Here is a 20,706-nt window from a genome sequence, read left to right on the forward strand (position 1 = left end):
ATTTTACTAAGGCTTTGCCACAGTCTCACATGACATTCTTATAAGCCAACTAGGGAAATATGGTCTAGATGAAAGTTCTATAAGGTGCTTGCACAACTGGTTGAAAGACCAGACTCAAAGAGTTGTTATCAAACTGGGAGGATGCATCAAGTGGGGTACCACAGGGATCAGTCCTGGTATTAGTCAATATTTTCATTAATGACCTGGGTAATGGAGTGGAGAGTATGCTTATAAAATTTGCAGATGACACCAAGCTGAGAGGGGTTGCAAATGCTTTGGAGGGCAGGTTTAGCATTAAAAACATCCTTGACAAATTAGAGAATTGGTCTGAAATCAACAAGATGATATTTAGGAAAGACAAATGAAAAGTACTTCACTTAGGAAGGAAAAATCAAATGAAAAACTTCAAAATGGGGAATAACTGGCTAAGCAGTAGTATTGCTGAAAAGGATCTGGGGGTAATAGTGGATCACACTGAATATGAGTCAATAATGTGATGTAGCTGTGAAAAAGGCTAATATTATTCTGGGGTATATTACAGTAATGTTGTATATAAGACACAAGATAACTGTCCCACTCTAGTTGGCAATGCTGAGGCCTCAGCTGTAGTACTATGTTCAATTCCAGGCACCACACTTTAGGAAAGATGTGGACAAATTGGAGTGAGTCCAGAGGAGAGCAACAAAAATAATAAAGGGTTTAGAAAACCTGTCCTATGAGGAAAGGTTAAGAAACTGGTCATGTTTAGTTTTGAAAAAAAATACTATGTGGGGGACCTGATAACAGTTTTCAAATATGTTAATGGCTGTTATCAAGAAGACAGAAATCAATTGTTTTCCTCGTCCACTGAATGTAGAACAAGAAGTAGTGGGCTTAATTTGCAGCAAGGGAGCTTCAGGTTAGATATTAGGGAAAACTTTCAAACTATAAGGGTACTTTAGCTCTGGAATAGGCTCCCAAGGGAGGTTGTGGAATCCCCATCACTGGAGGTTTTTAAGAACAGGTTGGACAAATACAGGTCAAGGGTGGTCTAGGTTTACTTGGTCCTACCTCAGGACAGGGGGCTGGACTTGTTGAGTTCTCGAGATCCCTTTCAGCCCATCACTTCTATGAATCCATGACTATATAGAAAAAGCCCCTTAGAACACAGATGGGCAGGTGGATGGGTGGATATAATGGGGCTTCTAGGATTGAACAAATCTTCTAAACCAATTTGTCTCAATACAACAGGCCTTGTTTCCTCTCAATTCCTTGCTCATAGGCACTGACTTCCCAAGCAGGAGGCTGAGATCTCCTCTCCAGTAGCATGGTCACTTATGCTCCTTCTGTTGAGAGCAGAGTTTGGCCCAGATAGTCCAAAGAATGTCCCCAACTGTCCTAGAGGCAGTTGACACTCTTAGGTCACCTCTATTCTCCAAATAATCCACAATACATTCTGATTTTTGTCATATCCAATCCATTCTCTATGAGGTTAGCATCGATCGGGATCTCCTGTTGTGGGATTAACCAACACCCTCCACTTGAAGAGGTCACTTTTTGATAGTTGCCTCATTGGATGTTAAGATGCATTTGCTGTAGTTATTTTCTCAAACTCTGTTTTGATTTGATTGTTTCTGTTTTTTCCATCCCCTGATTTTCAGGCAAATCAATGAGATGAAACAGAATGAATATCCAAAAAACCTACCCGTCCAAATCCTCCTTCTGGATGCTGACAACTGTACTTCTGTGAGTAAAACCAAGAACCCACTCATCAGACCAACACTGCATGGAGATCTGGAGTGGGTATGGGGAGGCTGTTATGCTGATAATTTATCCAGCATCCTTGCTAAAGTAGCTAGGCCAGGGGTGGCCAACCTGAGCCTGAGAAGGAGCCAGAATTTATCAATGTACATTGCCAAAGAGCCACAGTAATACATCAGCAGCCCCCCATTACCCGCCCCCCCCCCCCCCGCTCCCAGTGTCTCCTGCCCACTGGCAGCCCCGCCGATCAGCGCCTCCCCCTCCCTCCCCGCACTTCCCGATCAGCTGTTTTGTGGCGTGCATTTCATGAGTCCCACTGGGATTCTGTGGTTTGCATTTCCATTGTGTTACTTTTGTGTGCCGTGTTAGAAAAGTGATAGAAAGAAGGTGGTGAGCTTTGTTGTTCCATTGTAATATAATTGTGCTTAGGAATGATCCTACTGTATTCCCAGGTTGGTCCAAATCTTCCACATCCAATAAAAATACCAGTGTATTATCAAGCTAATAAATTAGTGGTAAAATCCTAACCTTCATGGTGTTATCGTTGCTTCATGTTTGGCAATGTCAGATACTACCCTGCCTAAACAGGTGACAAGAAAGTAGCATCTTGCCTTGATTTTTCAAGCCATGTGACAATGTTACCAAACCTCAACCCTCGCCATTTCCAGCCCATTAGCTTTCTAAGTACTCTTTGTCTTCCTTGCCTAGACCACTACAATAAATGTGTCCAACACAGAAACGGCAGACAATGTGATCAAGAAGACAGCTAATCAGCTTGGACTTCCTGTAAGTAGCCACTGCACATCCTGCCAGATATTCTGTTGGAAAGTTGGCAACATCTGTTTTACAGTATGGTACAGATATGGTGGAGTCTGGTAAAAATGGACAATGACTGGCTCTAACCATTAGAACACTAGTATTCTCCAGACTACAGAGAATATGTTTGTGCAGATATAAAGCTTTATAAAAACACACATCCATGTAATGGACCAAATTTGTGTAAGTAGATGCAACTCCATTGATTTCCAGAGACTTATATCCACTTCTACCAGAGCTGATCTTGGCCAGGAATCTCCAAACAGTTATGAATAAAGCTGTGAAATTATTGAACAAATCATTGCTAGTATCAGCTGAGCCTTTGCTAACAGTAGCAGTCCATCACAATATTGAAGAGAGGCAAAACAACATCCCAATAGATTAATCCCAAGGGTAGCTGTGCAACACATTGACTATACATTTATGCGACGCCTCATTTCTTATTAATTATTAAAATCATTTCTATGGTGTCATAAATTAACATGCAACTTTACATATCCATAGCTAGTCATGTTCCTTGCCTCAGAGAGCTTGCAATCTAAGGCAGAAATGAATATTTTATCTCTTTCTTCAACTTGCATAATGAGTGAACACAAAATATTATGCAAGCCTGCTTGCACTTCATTATGCAAGCTGATGGGAGATTGGAAATACTTGTGTCTGTGTGAACTTGAATAGCAATATTTGTAACCTGACGTGTCAGTCAAGGCAAAACATAGAAACCTTCTGAACTTGAAGCTCGTACGCACTCACCCCTTCATAGCCAGTAACTGCCACCATTCCTGAGGAGTCTTGGAATTGAGTGATGATGTCTGATCAATATGTCAAGAGTCTTCCTGAATCTGAGCCTTCTATGTGGATGTTGGGGAAACCCTAGTTTGTTTTCATCCTTCTGATTACCTTTCTCTCCCTCTCCTGAACCTTTCACCTTCCTCTGCATGTCAGACAAACAGATTCTGAGAGCTTATAACAAGGTTGTTTTCCCAGATGTTTACAGCTATTCATTTCCTGACTCTTGGCCTGTTCCACTGTTACCTCTTCCAGTTGTTTTGTGTGCTGTGTCCAGCTGCTCCAGTCCTTCTTTTCAGTCCTTGGCCCCCTTTTATATTTTTCCCTTCTGTTCCTCAATCCACAGGGTAGACCAAGTGACTACCACCTCTGGGTGATATCAGGAAAGGATGACCCTGCTTATCCCCTTATTGGTAAGAGCATTTCCATTTTTCATTTAGGTATGCCAGCATGTAGGTGCTGATGTAGCAAGTCAGTGATGATGATGATAATAATGTTGGTCACTGAATAAGGGAAGCATCTCTGTCTCTTTGCAAAATCCATCTCAACCTGCATGCTGACTCTTTAAAGATCTGTTGTTGCACTCACAATCCATTGTTAAGAAATGCTGTGCACCCCTGGGTGTGAGTTCTTGGCATCTGTCTACCACTTTCAGTTGGTTGTTCCACACACACACACAGGACTTGCCAGATTGGACTCTATCAATCAGGGCTGAGCATCTCCCACTAGGTCCTGAGTGCCGTCAGCTATTATTGACTTCTTGGGGAGCAAATCACACCCTAAAACCTAAAGAATAACAAGGGCTGCATGTAGCATGTTGCGTTAGATGGTAGCAATGGCTTTCAATTTTGCAGGGGAAGCAGGTCTTGGCAGGTAGGTAAGTGAAGGAAGAAGTGTTTTAAAATGTATTTGTTGGTGACGTTTAAGCCTGCTATCAAGAGCCCAAAGTATTAATCTTTCTTGTTTGATATTTATTTTTCAAAGCAGTCCAGCTCAGATTTAAAGAAATTGTTTTTCAGGCAAGAGGTCATAGCCCATTAAGTAGAGGGTTCATTTCACAAGGCTTTTTGTGTTGCTTTAGTCTGAATACCCACTCTAATCTGAAACCGATCTCACAAGGAGACACAGGGCATTTTGGGAAATGTCCTTTGCAAATTGTTTATTTGAAAAGTTCCTTTTTTTTTACAATTTCTGTTTAGATTATAAAAACTTTGGGAGGTTGGAAGGAAAATAAATGTGCATATTGGGGTTTCAGAGCCAGGGCACTATCAGGGCTTTACGTGAGATGATTTCAGAAACTCATCACCACCAAACAAAATAAAACACAGTGTTTTGTCTTATTAATTCCAGGCATTAATCTTAGAAAGTACCGAAGCTGAAGTTTGCAAAAAAAATATTTTTTTCATATTTGCATCATTGGCAAAAACAAGACAGTGAAGTAAGATTAAATGTACAATTAAAATTAGACAGGGTATTTACTTTGGCAAAGTGTATGAAACAAGTCTTTCCAATCTTTCCCATAGCAATTCATAACAAATTCTATTATTATGTATGACGCTGTGATAGAATCATATTTAGGGAAGGGCCATTTGGATAAAATAAGAATCAAACCCAACCTGAACTTTTTCTGAAGTTCAAAAAACTTTGGTTATTTGTTTTAAGTTTTATTTTAATATATGTCCAAATCTTTGCAGTTCCTGTCAGAGACCAGAATCCCCAAAATACCAGAAGGTACACTGTCCTCCTGATACTTTTAACATGACCAGAGCTATGAAGTACTGATCCTTTTGAAAGAGACAGGCTGCCCTTGTGCTACTCTCGTAAACACAATCAGAATTCTATATGTGATCTAGCAATGGGGAGGGAACAAAGAATCACTCTGTGTTATTGTGTGTTACACAATGTCCTGATCAAAGTTGCTCTGAAGCATCTAAACCAGTGCTTCTCAAAGTCGAGCCACTGCTTGTTCAGGGAAAGCCCCTGGCGGCCCAGGCCGGTTTGTTTACCTGCCGAATCCGTGGGTTCAGCCGATCGCGGCTCCCACTGGCTGCGGTTCGCCGCTCCAGGCCAATGGGGGCTGCGGGAAGGGGGGCCAGCACATCCCTCGGCCTGCGCCGCTTCCCACAGCCCCCATTGCCCTGGAGCGGTGAACCGCGGCCAGTGGGAGCCGCGATCGACCGAACCCACGGATGCGGCAGGTAAACAAACGGCCCGGCCTGCCAGGGGCTTTCCCTGAACAAGTGGTGGACCGGCTTTGAGAAGCACTGATCTAAACTGCGAGTTGCATATCTGAACAGAACTTTTTAAGGTCCAAGCATCACGCCCAATATTTTGACCAATACCCTGAGGGCTGAACTGATGATTAGCTACCTAGGCTAAATCTTTTGAGGTTCAACCATAACATGTAATGGCTTGAGTGATACTCCAATGGACAAGTTTTGCACTTGGATACACAGTCAGCTTCCAGTGATGCCTGTCAAAATGTATTTCTTATGCAGCGTAGTTGCAGAAATATTGGTCCCAGGATATTAGAGAGACAAGGTGGTGAGGTAATACTGTTTATTGGACCAACTTCTGCTGGTGAGAGAGACGAACTTTCAAGCTACATTGAGCTCTTCTTCATTTCCCAGACCTGAAGAAGAGCTTTGTGTAGCTTGAAAGCTTGTCTCTCTCACCAACAAAAGCTGGTCCAATAAAATATATTACCTCACCCACCTTATCTCTCTAATGTGTATTTCGTCATTTTAAAAAATAGTTACTTTCCCACTGTTGCTGAAATTGAGATGCGGTTTCCTTTCTGGATTAATTCTCCTCTAGGGTTTGAACACACTGGTTTGTTTTTGTAGGCTTGCTCTTAAGATCTTGTTGTCATCATAAAATTGTATTGTAGGGTTGTTTATGAGCACTTAGCAGCACACATTGGTTTGTCATTGTTGGTGTTTCTCGCAAGTGCTGTCTGAGCATGCTTATTTGTTACGGTCATTAGTGAAGGGAAGCACCTGCTGGATTTTTATTGTAGGGTAGTGTGTGAGCACAGGGTAGTGAATGTTAGTATAGGATATGTACCCCCATAAAAACACAGATGTGTGCCCAAAGGTAGACGGATCAAGCTTGATGCATGTCCCTTTGGTGTCTGTTTAAAGTAAACAGTGTCTGAGCACAGCATAGTGAACATTAGTATAGGCTATGTACACCAGTTGGTTGATTGTAGAATACCTCCTGAGCACAGGAATTCACACACTGGATTGCTGTTGTAGGGTAGCTTGTGAGTAGAGGGACACACATTCTGGTTTGTTACATAGAGTGTTATCTAGGGTGGCTAATGAAGATTGGGCTGGTGGCTTTTGATTGATTGATTGATTGATTTTAAAAACAGTCCTGACATATTTATGGAGTGGTTGGGGGGAATGTAAATAGTGACACCTCGATAAAAATACAGATGTGTGCCCAAAGGTAGATGGATCAAGCTTGATGCATGTCCCTTTGGTGTCTGTTTAAAGTAAATAAAATTATATTGTCTTTGCAAATGAGATTGTATTCACATCTGATAATGTGAAACTATTAAGAAAACAATTCTCCCCACCCTTCAGTGCATACATACACATGTGCTCACACACGCAGCAAGAGTCAGCCTCCATCCTTCAGGAACCTTTTTCGTATCTCCAATGGCCAGTATTATAATGGATTACCAAATCCAGGAAGGTTTTAAAGTAAACTTTCCACTGCCACTACAAACAAACAAGCTGAGAATGGGTGACTCAGAGAGGGGTGCGTGTTTAGTAGATAGTGCACTGGTCTGGGAGTCAGGAGAGAAGGGGGGGTCTATTCCCAGCTCTGCTACTGGCCAGCTGTGTGACCTTGGACAAGTCACTTTGCCTCTCTGTTTTCCCTCCCACCCTTGTCCATCCTGTCTGTTCATGTAACTCCAACAGACCCCGGTCATCGGCAGGCAGGATCAAACCTGGGGCTGCTGAAGCTAAATGCATGAGCTTCAAGCCATATGGCTCTTAGCTAGGGCTGTAAAGTAGACTCATTAATCTCTCTCTAAGTGGTCTCAGTGTCACTTGATGGGACAGAACACCACACCCAGGAGGTGTGTGGGTTACATTTAAACAGTAAACTCTTCACAACAGGGATCATTTCTCACTATGCATTTTGTGCAGTGCCTAGCACAATGGGCCTCTAAGCACTACTGTAATTCAAATCTTAATAATGATGTGTTCCTCTGTATTCAGATTTGGGAAGGCTGAGGCATGAATGCCTAGTGAGGCCATCCAGCATATCCTTCCAAAATATCATTTTAAATCTAAGAGTTGCTGCATTGATCTTTACACTTCTGTCTGTGTTCTTCCAGGCAACTTCTCACATCTGAAAAAGCAACTGAACCGTCACTTTTATCCTTCTCCTTTTTTCCTTAGATTTCTTTTCCCCTAGTGAATGTCGTGCTCGTCTAAGTTCCCTCTAAGCTGCATAGCCATGCAGCAGCCTATTAAGCCCCGCGCAGGCACTTGGCTGCGGTGAAGAGAGATGCCTTCCCCCAGCCCCAGACCTGCCACAGTGGGGAGAGGTGCCCCTCCCCCAGCCCCGCCCCGGAGCTGCTGCAGCCGGAGGAGAGGCGCCTATCCTGCAGCCCCAGCCCTGGAGCTACCGTGGCAGGGAGAGGCACCTATCTGCCCCAGCTCAGGAGCTGCTGCGGGGAGAGAGAGCTGGGGGGAGTCCTCTCTCCCCGCTGTAGCCCCGGTGCAGCCTGCACCCCAAACCCTTCATCCCCGGCCCCACCTCCAGAGCCTTCACCCCCAGCCAGAGCCCTCATCCCCCCTTCCCCCTCTGCACCTCAACCCTCTGCCCACACTCTGAACCCCTCAGCCCCACCTCCACCACACGAATTTTGTTATGTGCACCAATATGGAGGTGATATGTCACACATCACCTCCATATTGGTGCACATAACAAAATTCATTCTGCACATGCATGGGAAAAATTAGAGCGAACACTGGTGCTCGTGCAAGGTTCTAGGCTGAACCCCTCTTCAGTCAAACTTTTCTCTTTACCCCAGAGCATGTGCAGCATTGGCACAGCAGAGCTAATTGGCTTCCCCAAATCCTTGCCACTCAGCAGTGCACCTCACCTCTGACCTAGAGGAAAGCACATCAAGGAGTAATAGCAGGGCTCAGTCTCCATGGCCCATTCAGTCCGTGGGCTCTCTGATGAGATTGCCGCCAACTCACTGCTGTGGAAGTTGTGAGATGTGGATGTCTGACCACTACAAACCAAACCGGGTCCCCTAATTGCTTTCACAGTGTGAAATTCATGAGTTCTGCATCCTCACCTGGTCTTTCTGTGGCTCTTGTCGCAACAGGTCATGAGCATCCTTTCAGCATCATACTGAGCTGCCTCCGAGACTCTGTTGACCAGCACCAAGGAACCAACAACAACACACTCCTAGCTGATGGGACGGAGGCTATCATCCTGGATCAGCTTCCCAAGGACAGGCAGTGTCAGTTCATCCTGAAACCCAGACCCCAAGCTCCAAGGCAGCTGAGGAGAGGTGAGAGCCCGGATGATACCGTGTGTCCCTTCGAAGGACTTGGGAGCTCTCCCTGTGACAGTTGCTGACTTTCTGTTGCATTGTGTTTTTATTTTAGAGAGCTACTCTCAGCTTGACTATATCTGCAGTGAAAGGAGGGTTGATTTTGTCCTTCATAAATCGGAGCCTGTTCCTGCTCCCACTGAATATACATTGACTTCAGTGGTAGCGGGACTTCACCCTTAACCATTACTTTGGCTCTCGTTACCAAATTTTAGGTACTTGATTAGCATTCAACAGAAAGTTACGATCCCCTTGGATGAATTGCTATGCTCCACACACAGCGTCACCAAAGAGACCATATTTAACTCTCTGATCGGGTCTTCCCAAGAAGCACAGAAGACATGTTGTCTCTGAGGTCTTTGTTTATTGACTGGCTAATGGTTTACTGATGCCTTGAACTCAGCATGTAATAACATCCATGCTAGAGCCATTCAAATGATACAAGAATTATCCATGACAAATGTATTTGTCAATTGACAAAAAATGCACCAGTAGTTTCTCTGATGAATATTATTTGACCCTCTGTAGAGCTGCACACATACTAAAAAAGATGATTCACAGATAACATATTCACCAAGAGATAGAAGAAGTTAATCGCTCAGGGCTGAATGCACAAAAGAAGTTAGGTGTCGAAGTCCGTGTTTTAGACACCTAAGTTCCAGTTTCGGGTTCACTGTGATGAACAAAACTCCTGCTGAACCTTAAAAGTGCCTAAACTCACTTAGTACCTATGTTTTTGCACTAAAGTTCCCTAGGTGCCTATGTTTCTCACTCTGGGCATATGCATGGCTGCCTGCCTGTGGGCATTCAGGAGCCTATCTCCCAACTAAGTCCTGGAGTGATTCTCAAAACAGGGGAAGAGAGGCACTTGCCAGCTTAACTCACCTGATCCGATAGGTGTACTCAGGGGCTGCCTACCAGATCTGGACCCCATAAGTGAGCTTACATTACGCAGCAGCCCCTCCCCCCCGTAACATTATTAACCCATAGTGCAACAGCTTCAACTTGGGAGACTGAAGGACTCCCTATATATGGAAAATATCCCACAGCCAAGTGGGTAGGGCACTCACCTGAGAAGTGGCAGATCCCTCTTCAAAGAGGGGAACTTGAACTGTTGGTCTCCTGCATCCCAGGAGAGTACCCTAACCACTGGGCTCCTCCTCTCCTCCATCTCCCACCTGCGTGTTGCTAAGATGGTACAGGCTCCTTAAATCAAAAGGGGGCTCCCAGCTAAGAATCAGAAACAGAGTTAAGCGCCTCCCTGCAGCTTGGACTTAGGAGCCTATCTCTTAGAAAGGGGTGGAGATTAGTACCCACCCACCCCCACCACTGGCTCCCCGCCTAGCCTGCTGGCTTTGTGACTTGCATTCTAAGGTGGCTAGCTCTCCCCAGTCATTGTATAGGAGCCTAGGCACCTAACTCAGCATTGTGAATAGCAGTGATTTTTCCAGGCCCCTAAAAGTGACATGTTGTGGCACACAGCATCAAAGTGCCTAACTCCTTTGGAGCATTCAGCCCTCAAAGTGCTAGGGAATATGCCCAGCCCTAAGCCACTCACGGCACTGCAGTAAGGAGACACATGACTGAATGGTGTCCCCAGCATTAAGGCTGCCCAGCCCTTCTTCACCGCAGATAAATTACTGTTATTATTACTAACATTTATTACGGTAGTGCGGAGGGGCCAGCCAAGAATGGGCCCCCATCATGCTAGACGCTGTACAAACACTTTGTGCGATGGCGTGTTTGTGAACTATTTGCCCTGTGGGTTTTCATTGGGTGACTGACCTTACTCTGCCCACTGGATTTAAGAGACTACTCACAGTCAAGACTGCCATATAGTTCCAGTCCATGACATAGGAATTTTGACATTACATGCCACTGTAATAGATATAAACCCATCTGCATGACTCTGGCCCCCACCCCGTGGCTAATGCAGTCCTTGCACAATGAGCACACTGTAACGCAAGGGGCTCTTGGCTATTTCAGAATCCTTGCAGAAACATACCAAGAGGAAGAAATCTTTGATTGACTGGGCTTTGCGCCGGACTACCAGCACCCCCACGGGCAGCCCAGCATCACATTCTCCCCCCACCCCACGGAAACTCTTCGGCCTGTCTTTGTCCTCTGTGTGTCCTGATGGAATCCTCCCCAAGCCTATTATGGTAAGAAGGGGGTTATGTCCTGAATCCCAGCATGAGTTTGAATAGATCATCTAGCCACCCACCTCTGTATCAGTCATCTGTGGTATTTCTGAGGCTCCCGTCACCCAGGTGTGTATGGGGGGGAGGCGGAGGAGTCCTCGCCTGTGCTATAACATTGATTCAGTACTCATTCAACATCATGAACGAAAGCATCCCCTACAGAGTCACCCATAGCACTTCCTGTACCATCTAGGTTTCCTTGAGAATCTCCTATCTAATGCTGACCAGCCTTAGCCCTGCTTAGTTTGTGAGGTCTGACCCAATATGGGTTCAGATGATAAACCCTTCTAAATCTATCTTGGGGCTGGGCTTTCTCCTAGGACATGCTGCTTCTGCTGTACCATGAAGGTCCCTCCACAAGGGGCATTTTCAGGCGCTCCGCCAATGCCAAGATCTGCAAGGAACTGAAAGAGAAATTGAACTCTGGAGATGATGTTCAGATGGATGGCGAGTCAGTCTTTGTAGCTGCAGCAGTTATCACTGTAAGTTACTCCAAGCGATGCTGCCCTCTGGGCTAAAATATACCCTAGCACAGCACTTCACATTCAGTGAGGGGAGTAACATGATCCTGCCAGCCAGGGGAAAGCATTTTTAATTGGGCACATTCTGCATACCCCACCCCCATCTCATGGCTGGGTACATGTAAGAGAGGAGACGTGCCCCTGCATGAATGGAGATTTGCTGCTTTAATGGTCTTTAACATGGAGAAAGGAATATTGGCCTTCAGACCAGTATCCCTTTTTGTACCTTCTAATGCAAAACTACAACAGAACCTCAGGCAGCAAGGGGTTAAACAGATTAGGGCTGTGTCTGCACTGCAGAGTTAACCTGAATTACCTGCATTCAAGTTATTCCTGTTAAGTTAGCCTAGCTCAAGTGCAAGCAGCCACACTGCAGTATAACATTCGAGTTGCTGTGTCCACACGGCACTGCTCTCATTGGCATATGTCGCTAGGACTTTGGGGAGTTCTTTGTGCTACAGCAAGTGGAGCTGCTCTGTGAATTATTTCCCAGTGAATTGTGGAAGAACTTGTGAGAAGGCACTGGAGGACTGAGGTGTAAATGAGATGAGAACAGTTCAGCCTGCACTTGAAATGTGTTCCCAGTTCTCCACTTGTTGGCCAGCCTACAGGGTAGAAATCTCCCCAGGTCACTGTTTGCTTGAGAGGGGGATTCAGACTGATTCCAATTCAAGCCATATATTAGGCTGTGGAATAGTATCCCAAGGGAAGTGGTAGAAACCCCATTGTTTGGACATTTAAATCTGGACTAGACAAAGCCCTGGCAAATGTACAATACTATGGAGAATAATCCAGCTCTGGCCAATGGATGGATTAGATGGTCCTTTTCCTTCTATGACACACAGACCAAGTCTGTTTGCAGTGCTGCATGCCATGGGGAGCAGGGAGGCCTTGTGGGAATTGATTTGTGTCACGTTTCATTTTATCTTATGTTTAATAAAAATGAACGTTTATGCATCATGAAACAAACGATTCAAAACTGACCAGACTGCTCTGCATATATATATTTAATTCAGGATTTTCTACGAAATATACCTGATAGTGTTCTATCCTCAGACATGCACGGGCTGTGGATGGAAGCCGTGGACACAGTACATCGAGGGCATAAGATTGAAGCCATCAAAAGGTATGTAAATGTCCCACTGTGTCTCTCTTGAGGAGGCATGTATCATTTCCACCCACAAAGCATAGTTGCCATGTTCTAAGAGACTCCTCATATTGCTCTAGGCCAGCTCTCTGCTCTTGTTCCACTGCCTGCTGATGCGTATGAATGCCAGCTGCTAGCAGAGCTGGTCAGAACATTTTCATCAAAACAATTTTTTAGTGAAAGATGTTGACATTTTTGACAAAACTGTTCATGAGATTTTTTTTTTTCTTTACCAAACCTCCGCCCTGCCCCCTACCAACAAAAAATCTTTTCTGGTGACCAGCCGTAATTACTAGAATTCAAGCAAAGAAAGGACAGTGATTTGGATCTCAGTGGTACCATTGGGTATAAATGGAATTAGATGCTTAACTATGGTGGTTCTTTCTTGCATGCACAAAGTTAAAACGATAGCCACGTCAGTGTGATAGTCAGGAAGGAGTAGCCTGCCAGACATAGTATCAGGGACCTGATGAGTTTATTTACCTGCCTCAGACTGGCACATTGAGCAGGACTTGTCCATTAGCATCACATGGGCATAAGCTATATGTCAAATCTCTTCCTATACCTGGCTCAGCACGGAGGGGGAGAGGGGGTTAAACGGTAAGTTTGGCTGGTCCTCCTTCCCCTCAGATCTCTGTACCATAGGTCCTAGCAAAGTGCATCACTGTCCGTGCTGCTGGCATTGGTCTGTATGTGTGTCCTCCAGGCATTCTAGCATCTGCTGAGGCACTATGAACTAAAGTCCAAATTTTCCCAGAATGCATTAGACAGCATGGTAGGTGTGAATGCACAAACATGATAGCGACATAACGGTGTGGTGAACGTAACTCAATCCTATTTGTTGTAGAGGGGTCAGATGAGAGTGTCACAAACAGGTTACAAAATTGCCATTGTACCTGTAGTATAGGCAGGGCTTTTGAAAGTCAATTGTCATTTTTGGGGACCAGGTTTTACAAGCTCCTTGTTTTGCTTTGTTTCTTTTCCCTGGACAGTTTGGTGAAGCAGCTCCCAGAAGCCAACCTCATTTTACTCAGACACCTGTTTGGAGTCCTGCATCATATTGAGCAGAATTCAGGGGAGAATCAGATGAATGCATTTAACCTGGCTCTTTGCATAGCTCCCAACATGCTATGGCTTCCTAGCCCTACTGGGCCTGAAGAGGAAAGCAGGTCTACAAAAAAGGTAAATACTCTTGTGGGATTCTGCCCATGATTTTCTTCCCATCTCCTATGACATGTTCCTCTTCAGCCTACAAAGGAAATATAGAGATAAACTACTTTAGGTAAGTAGTAATTTTAGCTTCACCCCCACCACTCTATGCAGCTTGTTGTGGGGTGACTTGACCACTGAGGTTCTCCAAGGATGGAGGCACCAAAAGAAGTCATGATCTGCTCTAACAAATGGACTTCCCTGCTGGACATCTTGTGCTGGGAGTGGCTAGGAGGGCACTTAGCATCCCATTAGAAGGGAGGGAACTGTGTCCCCATCTGAAATATCTAATAATGGTGGCACCATCCTGCAGAGAGGAACAAATCTAACATCATGACACACCTCCCCAGAGGCAGAATATTGCCTGTGAGATGATGACAATAATAATTAGGACCACAAGATTTACTGTATCAGTTCACACTATTGGTCCATTTAGTCCAGCTTCTTGCCTCCGGCTATGACTAATACACAAGCATCCAAGCTAGAAGAGGTGCTTCCTAGCTTTCTGAGCCAAAGAGAAGCTTTGGGGTTAAGTGTTGCGTTTGTGCAGAGAAAGGCATCATCATATTGTCTCCCTGGGCTAAATTGTCTTGGAGAATAATAGAGGTGGATATATTTTCCCCAGACTGACCCCCGTGTTTCCTCTCCTTTGGCAGGTGGCTATGTTAGTGCAGTTCCTGATTGAAAACTCAGCAGAAATTTTTGGAGGTGACATCACTTCGCTGTTTCAAAGACCAGACAAAGAAAAGTCAAAAAGCTCTGAGAATTTCCTGGGTAAGGCTGTGGCACCTCCCCAGAGATGTCTGGTCACTCACAACCACTGTCAAATGCCTCTTACAAAGAAGACTACAATTCCCACACTCCTTGTCCAGGGGAAACTAGAAGAGGGGACTCGTTCTCAGCCAGTTCTTTCCCCTTACTTCCTACCTATGTTTTGACGAGGGCATTGGAGGATGCAGGCACAGCACCTCGGATATGCATCCCTATTTGGCAGGCTTCCCCTTTCTCCATTACCCTGCTGCTGTTTCCAGCTGCTCCAGGTTTGACAGACAGACAATTTGCCTCAGAATTCATGGAGCAAGCACCATTTCCCAACAGCCTTTTTTTTTTTTTTTTTTAAAGTGGAACAGTTTAAACCAATTTTCTAAAATTAGACTTGGTAGGTCAGAATTTAAAGGGATCCATGTGCCTCTACTGAATACACACAGACTGTTGTCTAATGATGAGAGCCTGAGTCTTGTGAGCCAGGACTCTGGGGTTCCATTTCCACTTCTGCCACAGACTTGCCGGGTAGCCTTGAGAAAATCATTTCCCCACTCCAGGCCTCAGTTTCCCCAACTGTAAAACACGGTGGATAATTCTCCTTCTGCCTTGCAGAAGTCTTGTGAGAATTAATTAATTAACATTCATAAAGCACTTGAAGATCTTCAAAGGGCAGGTACTCGGTTGTTTCAGTTGTAGTAGTAAATGCAGTAGAGTATGGCTGCACTTTGAGCTGGGGGGTGAGAATCTGCGATGCTGGACACACACTCAGGACAGCTGGCCTTTCCTACCACTCGCAGCACCACAGCTACCCTCTATTTTTAGCGCACTAGCTTGATCAGAGCTAGCATGGGTTTGTCTCCTCAAGCTGGGTATTGCCTCCAGCTCTAAGTGCAGACATACCCTTTGGTTGATAGGCACTTTGGCAGGTAGATAGGAACACAGATAATTATGTGCATTTCTGTAGAATTGCAAAGAGTTAATTTGCATTCTCTCTGCATGTCTTCCCCAGGTATTGGCATGGCTCAGCACAACGATTCCTCTGATGAGATGGAGTTTGCTGCCTGTGACCAAGAAAGACCAAAGCATCATCGCGTGCCTGAAGCTGTCTCCATGTTTGACCCGTCCAGTGGTTTGTTACTTGAAGAGGAGCAGGAAGACTGGGATCTGTTTAGTGAGATCACTGCCTGCTACCAAAGCAAAACCAGGAAGAATGCCAGCGCAGACAGCTATGACCTCCTAGAGGAAGAGGGCTCCTTCTGCTCCATTGACTCGATACGTTCACTGAGCCCTGCAAGGGATCGGTGCTCTTCTGAGCCCAGTGTCTGCCTCAGCTCTCAGCTCCCCGCCCAGTGCCATGAGCCGGTGGCCCGCCAGTCCAGCTGTGATGCCACCATCATGCATAGTCACAATGACTACATCCAGAGGCTCAAGCAGCTGCAGCTGGAGAGCCAGAAGCTGATTGATGAAGGCCTGAGCCCTGGGCTGAATAAGACCAGGCAGAATTTCTGGCAATCACCTCAGACCAACTCTAGGGTGAAGAAGCTCAGCCTTCAGAAAACCAGCCTGTCCAACAGGTCCAGCTTCTCCAGCCTTTCCTCGACCACCACTTCCCCTTCAGCCTCCTCACTAAGCTCCTTAGACAGTGCTTTCTCCTACTGCTCTGAGTCCTCAGCCTTCAGCCCCACAGATGTCTCCTCCCTGCCTTTCATGTTTGGCACTTCCACCCGACTCCATGCTTTGTCTCCAAAGACAGCACAGAGGTCCCTGAAAGAATGGAAAAAGCCCTTGACATCTCCTTTGCCCTTGAACCCTTGTGACTTGGACTCATGGAGCAAGTATGAGCAGAGGGACATGGGGAGCAGTCATAACATTGGGGAAGTGAAGGGCTTTGTGCCCATCAATGGGGCAGCCATGGGAAGCCTGTTAAATGAGAGTGACTGGGAGGACGAGGAAAGACAAGTGAGATGTGCCAGGGGCTCTGGACAAACTCTCAGAAAACAATGTTATTTCAAGGAGTCTGAATGTAAAACAGACCCCCCCACTCATATCCCAACCAATGAGAGCTCATCAGCGATTGGCCAGCAAGGGCCCAGGGAGAAATCAGTTAAGCACATTGAGATAAAAGGCCCAGAGGTTTCCCCTCCCAGGCAGGAAAGCTTGAAGCGCACCAAGATAACCTTTTACATGGCCCCAAATAAAGGAAGCCCACAGGGGTCTCCAATGGAACAGGAGGATGAGGGTTTCTCAGTGAACGTCCATAGCACCAAATCAAACAGCAGCAGTGACCAAAACACGTCCAAGAGCCAACAAACAGTAAGAGTCCATATACCCCAGACAGTGTTCTATGGGCAGAACACCCCTTTGGTGCTGCAGTCTGTCTCCAGGAGATACCATCACGAAACAACGAGCCAGCGGCTGCAGGTGGAGTGCAAAGAGACTCCCCAAAGCATTCCCCCTGCAGAGGGGCTGACGGACGATGCTCAGCAAGTGGCATCTGCCAAAAGCCACAGGAAGAGCATCAACGCCTTCAGCCACACCATCCGCATCATCCTCCCGGCCTCCATCCGCAACACCGTCAGGGAATACTTCAAGCACGATGAGGCTAAGAACTGCCATGCAGCGGATGCAGAAGCTGTGGAGAGCGAACTCATCCGGGGCAGGGTGGAGTGGCTCAAAAGCCCACCACACACGGATGCATCTCCAGAGGAGTGCAAGACAGTGGCATTTGCAGAAGAGACATTTGTCTAGGAGAGGAGAGAATGGGAACTGTGACTGTTTTTTATACAGCGTGCTGGGAAAATGTTCTGTAAGATACGATCAAAGTGTGAAGAATCTAACAGACTGTGTGGGTCAGTAAGTGTGAAGTGATGCTAATGTGTAATTAATGTTTGGGTTTGGGGTTTTTTTTATTCTTTGCTACCTTTTTTCTACAAAAGGTACTTAACTGACCAGTGCCCAGTGGGCTGAATCCTCCCCTAGAGTTTTAAATTAACTGAATTGTACAGACACCTTCATCTGAATTTCAAGCTCTCCTGACTGTTTTGCCTCAAGTCATAGGGGTGTGTGGGTGAGTGGAGGGGATTGGACAGTGAATTTATCTTACATTTCATAAAAAAATCATGGTGGATCCTTGACAGTGGAGCAAAGCTTTGAGTCACCCTGCAAATTTTTTAAGTTTGTACAAAACTCCACAATGTTGTTAATTTTTTGTCACCAATGTTTATTGAAATCCAAAGGATGATGCTTCACCCCTAACTCAAAATGCACAGCTAGTTCTTCTTTCTCTAACCTCCTTGTCCCCCCATAGTTTGGCGTAAAATTGAAGGGTTTTCTTTGTTGATTGAGGCTGGGATTTCAAAGGCACCTAAGGGAGTCAGTTGCCCAATTCCCACTGAGTTAAAGGATTAGGCACCTTGAAAATTGCAATGTTAATCTGTTATCGTGCATCCACTTTCTCTTCTTCTGGCTTCGCCCAGCAAGTATTTGGTGCAGATCCTCAGCTCGTGTAAATGGTTGTGGCTCCACTGTCTTCAATGGAACTACAGTAGAACCTCAGAGTTAGAAACATCTGGGGAATGGAGGTTGTTCCTAACTCTGAAATGTGTGTAACTCTGAACAAAACGTTATGGTTGTTCTTTCAAAAACTTGCAACTGAACATTGACTTAATGCAGCTTTGAAACTTACTATGCAGAAGAAAAATGCTGCTTTTAATCCTCTTAATTTAAATGAAACAAGCACAGAAACAGTTTCCGTGCCTTCTCAAATCTTTTTAAACTTTCCCTTTATTTTTTTAGTAGTTTATATTTAATACAGTGCAGTACTGTACTGTATTTGCCTTTTTTTTTCTTTGCTGCTGCCTGATTGCATACTTTTGGTCCCAAATGAGACGTGTGGTTGACTGGTCAGTTTGTAACTCTGATGTTCATAATTCTGAGGTTCTACTGTATGACAATTTACACTAGCTGGGGGTCTGCTCCTTGGTTCTTCTCAGCGAGTGGCTGGTCCTATATAAGTCTCCTGGAGGAAATAATTATTTCCTGAGGACTTTAACTGATGGTGAAATTTCAAGAACTCCCTTCTGAGGTATAGAGGCAGTGAATGTGGGGATCCTAATTAAATCCTTAACCATTTTTATGAGGAATTGAGTATGGTTTGGTTTTGGCATGATGTCCAAGGAGTTGTGGAAGTAGTTGAGAAGTGTTGCCGAGTGGATACTGAAGTAAGGTCCTCTCTGGCCAGAAAGCTGCCATGCAGTCCAAGTACTGGACTACATACGGCTGAGAAAACAGCAGCTGTTAGACAGTTACAGCTTCCCCTGAGTAGTGATTAATTCCCACTCAGTGAAGTGCATGCACCAATGTGTCGACTGACTGCAGCAGGCCTGGATCTGGGGATAAGTACAAATGATGTGAGTTTTAGAGAGGATTTAATAATGAAGCTGCCAGTGATTCATCAGGACAGGAAACTTGAAAACAGCCTCAGAGCATCTGAACCACTGCGTTCAATGAGCCTGTCCTGAAATCCTCAGCTAGGTCAGACCCATTCAAACTTGTTTAGAAGTTAAGGATGCTGCCACCTTCGTTTGATGGAGATTAGGAATCGCAGGTTTCCATAGATGGGAAAAGTCACAAAGGTTAAAGGTTTTTGGATGTTTGGTTGGAATGTTTTGCAGGAGTTTCCAAAGCTGGTCCCCACACTGCCACACCCATCGTGTTAAAGTAAAAGTAGGGAGGACAGAGAAGAGAAAAGCAGAGCCCAAGGAATTTGTGCATCTCTATTCACTGCTTTAGGGCCTGATCCTTCACAGTGCTAAGTGGTTCCTACAAGCTACTGAGCACTTTCCTTTCCCACTGCTGGAGCTGCTCAGCACCTCACAGGATTGGACCCTAATGCAGAGGGCGGTAATGTCTAATCAGTACAAGTCACCATCACTGCTCTGATCAACGCCCCTGGAAATCACCAGGGAAGAAGCTTGTCCTGTGCTCTTTGGCTGTTCCTGGTAAATTACATGTCATCAGAGGAGAAGGTGAGCACAATAGCCCATTTTCCAAGGTGTACTGAGCTCAGTTGCGTACATGTAGCTTTTGACATGATCTGTGGCTCCTCTTATTCCTGGCTCACCTTGATGGCCTTTGCCTGATGAAAGATGTATATAATTGTACTACAAAATGCCCACCATTGTTTCCCTCACACGTGCTCACTGAAGAGATGTTCACCTTCTTTTCCCAAGCTATGGTTGTAATTATTTCAATAAAAGAAACACAGCTTTGTTTGTCATTTAATGCCTGGCACATGTCTAGTGGTTCCTTGTCATTAGTTCTACAGTAGTTAGTGCTGGGTAGAGGCGCTGGATTGACGGTCCTGGGATTGATGTCTTCTCTTGCTCCAGAGGCCATATATGGACTGGGCAGCAGCAATACAAACTTCACAGACACACAAACACTGAGTCCAGCCCAGCGAGCTGGAAGGCTCCTCCTCCAGGAGTAATGTTGCATCCCCATGCCCATTCTAGCTATCTAGTTCTTCTATAGCCTTTAACACTATAATACCTGAATTCCAATCCGAGGAATGGCCAGACTAGAAAAAGGGCTAAGCATCATGCCAACTCTTCAGTAGGAGGCTACACGTGTCTATGTGACATCTGTTTGTGCCCTTGCTCCTCGCAGCTCTGACTATCTAGCCACAAGAGGAGAGACAAAATGCTGTGATGTCATTGTTGGATATGACGGACAGCCATACAATCTGAGCGCCTTTCCAATGTTAATGCATTTATCCTCACACTATACCTGGGACATAGGGAGACTCAATAAGCTCCCTTTACAGATGGGCAATAAAGAGTAAGTGACTTGCCCAAGGTCACTGACCCTCCTTCCTTCCTTCCTTCCTTCCAGCCCTTGGCCTCTCCGTTGAGAAAGGTGTCAGTTGTG

General features: G+C 45.3%; 1 protein-coding gene across 9 annotated transcripts in view; it reads left to right on the forward strand.

Annotated features, from left to right (window-relative positions):
* The window catches only part of LOC101952254 (rho GTPase-activating protein 20-like), a 63,109-nt gene extending 43,048 nt beyond the window's left edge, over positions 1-20,061 (forward strand). For 6 of the 9 annotated variants that reach the window (XM_024109491.3, XM_042853269.2, XM_042853272.2 and 3 more), the window contains 10 exons: positions 1,641-1,725; positions 2,449-2,526; positions 3,692-3,758; positions 8,705-8,893; positions 10,922-11,097; positions 11,457-11,618; positions 12,674-12,783; positions 13,797-13,986; positions 14,670-14,787; positions 15,788-20,061. In XM_024109491.3, coding sequence (XP_023965259.2) covers positions 1,641-1,725; positions 2,449-2,526; positions 3,692-3,758; positions 8,705-8,893; positions 10,922-11,097; positions 11,457-11,618; positions 12,674-12,783; positions 13,797-13,986; positions 14,670-14,787; positions 15,788-17,526 — 2,914 coding nt within the window. In that variant the 3' untranslated portion in view covers positions 17,527-20,061. The remainder of the gene's footprint in view (positions 1-1,640; positions 1,726-2,448; positions 2,527-3,691; positions 3,759-8,704; positions 8,894-10,921; positions 11,098-11,456; positions 11,619-12,673; positions 12,784-13,796; positions 13,987-14,669; positions 14,788-15,787) is intronic. The other 3 variants (XM_042853267.2, XM_042853270.2, XM_065557235.1) reach the window with 1 other exon arrangement.
* Positions 20,062-20,706: the final 645 nt, after the last annotated feature.

The sequence above is a fragment of the Chrysemys picta genome, chromosome 9, assembly GCF_011386835.1.
Source record: "Chrysemys picta bellii isolate R12L10 chromosome 9, ASM1138683v2, whole genome shotgun sequence".
In the NCBI taxonomy this organism is placed as follows: Eukaryota; Metazoa; Chordata; order Testudines; family Emydidae; genus Chrysemys; species Chrysemys picta.